Below are 6,577 nucleotides of genomic sequence, written 5' to 3' on the forward strand. Positions count from 1 at the left end.
AAAAAATGGCTCCATATTGGCTCATTACACCCATGCTTTCACAATTAAACCAATTTATAGAAATTTATAGAATAAGCCAATTAACAAAAAAAGCAGGATAACATTTTACAAATGGAATTTTGTAACGTGTTAAGGCATGTGTTAAGGCATGGTACAACATCACTTTGAACATGCAAGAAATTCTATAACGGGTTAAATTTAAGGCATGGTAAAACGTCAAAATACAAGAAATTCTTTTAAAAATTCCCAAAAATGTTACATTACTTTCTCCATGTGAATAATCTTTTCTCAAGCCTATGGAAAAGTGTTGCAATAGAGAATGTTAGGATGGGTTCACAAAAGGAAAACCACTAAAAGGACAATTCAATTTGGCATGATGCAATTGCTTAATTAGCAAGAAGAGTCCTCTTTCTGTTCACAAACAAGGTGGTCTCTAAGTTGGCATGCACCATAGACACCTTTTAGGTATATGCATTTAGCCTACCCAAGTTGCCCAATGCTCAGATATATTGACAAAATGTAGTTGAGAATGGAAGCCAATAGGCACCCCTAGAACATTTTTTTGATTAATTTCTATGGAATATGCCTTTTTAATATGAAGGGCCCCCAAGGCTAAGGCTAAAAGGTTAATCCTACCCTTGGTGTTAGGTCGGATTCAACATGTGTGCAAATTTTGGGACAGTGTGCATGCATGGGGAAGGGTGGCAAGTAAGGGGGCTCAGTCGTGGGCGTCCTCTGCTTCTTTCTTCATGCGTGTTGGTCCTTTCGTTCGCCTCGCTCCTGCGTTACATGGAGCGGCTCGCATCCTATGCATCTCTGTTGCGTGTTGCGTGGGGTGGCTCGGTCGTGGGCGTCCTTTGCTCCTTTCTTGATGCGTGCTGGTTTTTTTGTTCGTTGGCTCTTGCGTTGCATGGGGTGGCTCGATCATGGGTGTCCTGTGCATCTCCTTTGCTCTGCTGAGGTGAGATGCAAGTCGCTTCCTACGTGTTGCTTAGAGCATCTGTGTGTGGAGTCGTCTGATGGTCTGTTTTGCTGGTTCGATTTGATGAGAACCTTGATTAGTTGTTTAGTTGCTAATTAATGCTTGTTTGGTTTGATTTGTTTAGTTGTTGTTTACTTGCCGGTTTGATTTGATGAGAACCCTACTAATCTTGTTTAATGCTTGATTAATGTAAGGTTTATAAGGCTAAATGGGTATTAGGTACAATTAAGCATGTGTGAAATTTTTGGGACAGTGTGCATGCATGGGGGCTGGGTGGCAATTAAGGGGGTGTTGCTCCTTTCTTCATGTGGGGGTGCTCGCTCTTGTGTTGCATGGGCGTCCTCTGCTCCTTTTTTCATGAGTGCTAGTCCTTTCATTCTAGGGGGGGCTCGCTCCTGCATTGCATGGGGCGGCTCGGTCGTGGGTGTCTCCTATGCACCTCCTCTATTGGCTAAGGTGAGATGCGGGGGTCACTCCTTTCTTCCTCAGAGCATCCGCATCATGTGGTCTCTGATTAGTTGTTGTTGTGGTGGTCTCTGATTTGTTGTTGCTAGTTCGATTTACTAAGTTGCTAATTAATGCTTGTTTTGATGAGAACCCTGATTTGATGAGAATGCTTCTTTCTGTAGATTAATCTTAATATTAATTTATGTACATTGCCTCGTGAGGGTGCGTACGGCTTAGGTACGGTCATGGGTGTGATGCGATGTTGGCTGGGGCAATAAAAGGGCACCTGTGTGCGATGTTGGCTGGGGCAATAAAAGGGCACCTGTGTGGGGGCTCTGGGCTTGGGAACTCATTGTTGGGTCGTAGGCTCTGTGTTGTGGGTTGGGGTTGGGGCTGGGTCTGTCTGACTGTCGTAGGCTCTGTGTGGGGTTGGGTTGGATTGGCTTTGTGTTGTGTGCCATGGCGCCTCGCCATCCTCAAGGGCTTACAGACATCACAAATGTAGATAAAGACACAACAGGCCCTTCTACGCGTCCACGGGATAAAGGGAAAGTCTCGGAGGCTACTACATCTACGGATGCCCATGACAAAGGCAAGGGCGTGGCAGATGCAACAAATCCTCAAATTCTCACACCCCCTGAAGGAAATAAAGTGGTTAGAAATCTACATATGGTGAAGGCTAGGGCAAGGTCTGTAGGTTCTGACCCTAGTGTTAACAATCGCACCAAATGCAAAAAAGGGCCTCTCGTTAGGTTGACCAGGCTGCTTGAGGTTTATGTGACTGTAAGTGTTGGGAGTGGTGACATAGATATTGCATTTTGGGAACCACTAGAATACTTTGTTTGGTCTAAATGTATTAGTGGTTTGTTTGCTCTTGAGAAGGGTGGAACATTGAATCATATCCACTTCTAAATGGTCATTAAAATATCTCTGTAGGCAACCTTATCAAAAAATATATTTTCATGGGATGTATCAAAACCAGTTGGGGGCATTGTCATGTGCAAGGGTTTGAAAACAAGTTCGCTCTTGCACACATTCGAAGGCATGTTGGATTATTGCACGAAAGATATGTTTAAACCTCATTTTAAGTTTTTTTGTCACAATGTAATGGCGGAAGAAATTACAAGAGGGCGGGAGCAATATGCATTGTATGGGGCTGGAGATTTAAAGAACAAAGTCTCTCTATCGTCAGTGAATGTATTTGATCGAGCATCTGTGTACATGGATAACTACATTCCTAATAGGCTTGGGGCAACATTGGAGTCAACGCTTTTGCGAATGCTACGCACGGGGAAGCACTACCCCTCTGCCCAGTGGCTGATCCCTAAAATTGGAAATGGGATGGACAAAAAAAGAGTGGCCGCAGCATGGAAAGTGATGAAGATACCGCATCTCACTCAGCTGATTGATGTTGATCAAATTTTCTTTTTGGATTCTCCTCGTTTGTAAATATTATCCGGATGTGGATGCTAGCAATGAAGCAAATGAAGAAGATGATGGGAAGCCCGGTTCGAGAAGCAACCCCATCAATCTTGAAAGTGACGAAGATGTGTTGTTTTGTGGAGAGGGTGGTTCCTTGTCTAAAGAAGGGAATCATGGATCCTTTCTAGATGGCTCCGACTATGTGCCTTTGTTCCATGCTTGCAAGACAACCAAAGATGTTGTTTTCATGTGACTTTCAAGAAAGAAATTGTTCGATGCAATGTAAATAGTACTTTAGCCTTGTACACACCCGAAGCAGTAACATATGCAATAACTTTTCGAAAAATGTCTATCTTTTCAATTTTTGTGCAAAAGAGGATTTTTTATTGCAAACCATTGAATTTAAAATATTTATTGCAAACCATTGACACCAAGGTCTAAACCTACCGAAAAAAATACGAAAGTAAGAACCTTAGTAAATTAATGCGATTTTTTTTCTCGCCCTTAATTAATGCGATTTTTTTTTAGTGAATAGGTATGCGAAATGTAGTTAAGAATGGAAACCATACACATTTCTTCGTGCACAACTAGGTCTACACGTTTAGCCTATCCAAGTTGCGCACTACTTCGATATTATGGCGAAATGTAGTTAAGAATGGAACGCGTACACAATTTTCATTTTTTTTTAAAAAAAATCTTTTATATGAGAAGAAAAAAAGAGAGGAAAAAGATACAAGACTGTTGTCGACAAGGCACACTGATCTAATTGAGGAATACACAATTTTTCACACACACAACTAGTGTATTGGATGGCCAATAATTTATTGGCTTGATGTGTAAATTACTCGCTAGAATGGTTCTTTGTTTGTTTGTAAAGGTGTTAGGTGGACACTGGACACTTTCGTGTGTGGTATTGTGCGGCCGCCCACTTCCTTGGGCGTGGGAAACCGGCCGTAGGTGGGAAATCTACGTGTGGTGAGAGAGAAATACTACCCACAAACTTCTTGTGGAGGGCATAATAGAAGCGCATAAAATATGCAGTAGTGGAGGATCAGTTGAGAGAGATTAGAGAGAGAGAGGGAGAGATGGCTGCAAGGAGGAGAGTAATGCTTGCCTCCATGCAGCTTGTGGATGTAAAATCGTCAATTCTCTCTAGGCCGGCTGCTTCTTCTCCTCGGAACGCAGAACCACCTTCTGCAGGTTTGCGCCGTATCATGGCTGCTCCATTATTTCACCCCCCACAATATGCTGCTGCCGTTGCCGTTGCGCATGCATTGCCCGGACGCCAACCACTTCGAGGAATGTCGTGCTGCGCAGGGCTTGGCTCTCCTCCCCCTCGAGAGGTGATTAATGCCATCCTTAACCCTTCGTCAACCTATAAATCCTATAATTAATCGTTGTAATGTGATCAGCTAATCACATATCTTGTTGCAGATCATCGTGGAATACAGTGAGGAGGATGACTACACAGACGACTTCATCAAGCTAGCCAATGCCATCGGTCTGCCGCCCCTTCCCCCCCCCCCCCCCCCTTTGCTTAATTAATCACGTTTAATACTCTCTAAGACGATTATCTTTACTTAATTTAGCTTTAATCCTCGTGGCTTCTGCAGAAGAGGCTTATCCTGAGTTCGTGGTCTCTGGCAACCCAGATGTGGTGCAGCCCAGGTGCTTCTCTTTCCTTCATGAAATTCTTCCATTTTCGTCATTGAAAACCTTTGATTTCACCTCAATTTTGATATCCTTTAAAAAAAATTTGATTTCACCTTGATTTTGGTGGACTCTTTTTTATCCTTTTGGCTTCTAGGAAGGGTGCATTTGAGATCACATCAGGCGACTCCATTCTCTTTTCAAAGCTCAAGGCAAGTCCTATTGACATTAATTTTCAACCTTTAGTTCTTATGCTTGCCAGCGTACTCACATCACACATGCACCAATACCTCCCATCATTAGGTGTGTACTATTACACACGTGTTACCGGTTAGATGTGCGTTGTGGGATTGTGTGTGTGTGCATGTTGTTTATATTGCTCATCTAGGCACATCACGCATGCACCAATACCTCCCATCATTAGGTGTGTACTATTACACACGTGTTAACGGTTAGATGTGCGTTGTGGGATTGTGTGTGTGTGCATGTTGTTTATATTGCTCATCTAGGCACATCATACACTAGGTAGATGTGTAAATTCCAACTAATGGTGCATATCTATGAGTGCATGCACATGTGTGTACATATTATGCATGCATTTATACATATACGTCTTTAGGTGTGCATTCATCTAGGTATATATCATACATGGACATCATTCGTGATTTGTGATATTCATGTATGTGTGCTTGCCCTGCCATGTGTTTGAGTGCTTGCCTTGTCATGTGTTTGAGTGCTAAGTTTGCCTATGATATACACAAGTGATATACACAAGGTAGCCCTACACACTTGTGCATGTAGGGCTACCTTGTGTATGATCATGTACGCTTGTGCATGCATGATCACATAGATCACACATCCACTAATCCATAACATCATTATGTGTGCATTATGCATCTATGTGTATATATATGTTCATGTACTATGCACATGTATGAGTGTGGTTTGTGGAGAGAGAGAGAGAGAGAGAGAGAGAGAGAGAGAGAGAGCTTTCTCATTGCCTAAAACAATGTAGATGAACCGAATGCCCGAGCTTGCTGAAGTTTTAAGAGCCATTGACTCCCTACCACCGCCGCTACAATGTACAATTTGATATTCCAAGCAAGTTATGCCATGCATATAAGAGTGATATTCCAATGTAGATTATCAAAGGCCATCGGTCAATGTACAAATGTTTTTAAGCCCTTTTTACAAAGTGTAAAAACACTGGATTTTCAAGCATATAGTCTTGTCATGGTCTTCTGTATTCTAGTTATGTTACCCCTAATGAGTGGAATAGAATACTTGTCATCAGGGGGAATCTTTGCACCAAATACTTTATGAAAAAATAAAAAAGGTGCTCTAGTATGTGCTCCAGGACGTTTGTTCTTAAAAGGAATCTCTAGTATAGCCAACCTTTAATAGTATATTTGAGAATGGATGTAAATGTTATGCATTTTGAAACATTAAAAAAAAAGGTGTTTGTGGGTATTGTGGAGTGTCATTTGAATAGGTTATCATAAAAAGAAGGTTCTTTCTTGCACTTGTGTCAAGGTTGAGTATGTATAATAGCAAAAGCATGTGTTCTTGATACACACGCTCAAGTGACATTATTTGTTTAATTTCTAGTGGCATGCATTCTAAAATTCAAATGTCATAATTTTGCCAGTTTTGAAAGTAGCAATGAGGATATTGTTCAAATAAAGATAGAAGTGATGTTCTTTACATGATTTTATGTGGGCTAATAACTACTTGCTAATGTGAATGGCTGTTAGAACTAGCAAAGATCATATTAAATTTAAAAAGTTTTACCATTTTATTTAGCTTTTAAAAAGCAGTATTAAACATCCTTATATATTCTAGTACTACTTTGCATGCCTAGATAGATAATTCTAATCTCCTTCTTGATAACGTGTTCATTGTTTAGCATGATAATGTAATGTAATAATATGCTAAGATCACCCGGTCTCAGTATCACTTTTTTGAACTGCAGCAAAGTAAGCTTCAAATTGATGCAACCATGAATAAAGAGTTGTGGGGTCGAGTTACCATTATACTTACTAAAGTTCATTTTCTTGGGAAAATGACTTGAGGAAG

General features: G+C 41.1%; 1 protein-coding gene across 1 annotated transcript; it reads left to right on the top strand.

Annotated features, from left to right (window-relative positions):
• Positions 1-3,860: 3,860 nt before the first annotated feature.
• On the top strand, positions 3,861-5,791 carry LOC147636997 (uncharacterized). Its single transcript, XM_086800595.1, has 5 exons — positions 3,861-4,194; positions 4,286-4,352; positions 4,465-4,519; positions 4,659-4,713; positions 5,517-5,791. The coding sequence occupies exons 1-5, from the start codon at positions 3,937-3,939 to the stop codon at positions 5,592-5,594; spliced, it is 513 nt and encodes a 170-aa protein (XP_086656721.1). The 5' UTR covers positions 3,861-3,936; the 3' UTR covers positions 5,595-5,791.
• The last annotated feature ends 786 nt before the right edge of the window (positions 5,792-6,577 follow it).

The sequence above is a fragment of the Cibotium barometz genome, chromosome 7 (genome assembly GCF_041138505.1).
Source record: "Cibotium barometz isolate CiBa-2024 chromosome 7, ASM4113850v1, whole genome shotgun sequence".
NCBI lineage: Eukaryota > Viridiplantae > Streptophyta > Polypodiopsida > Cyatheales > Cibotiaceae > Cibotium > Cibotium barometz.

Excerpts from the sequence above, each read along its gene's own strand:
- LOC147636997 (XM_086800595.1), top strand. The coding sequence starts at position 3,937 with ATGGCTGCAAGGAGGAGAGTAATGCTTGCCTCCATGCAGCTTGTGGAT. Across the intron at positions 4,353-4,464 it reads CAAGCTAGCCAATGCCATCG|AAGAGGCTTATCCTGAGTTC; the intron begins GTCTGCCGCCCC and ends TGGCTTCTGCAG. Across the intron at positions 4,520-4,658 it reads CCAGATGTGGTGCAGCCCAG|GAAGGGTGCATTTGAGATCA; the intron begins GTGCTTCTCTTT and ends TTTGGCTTCTAG.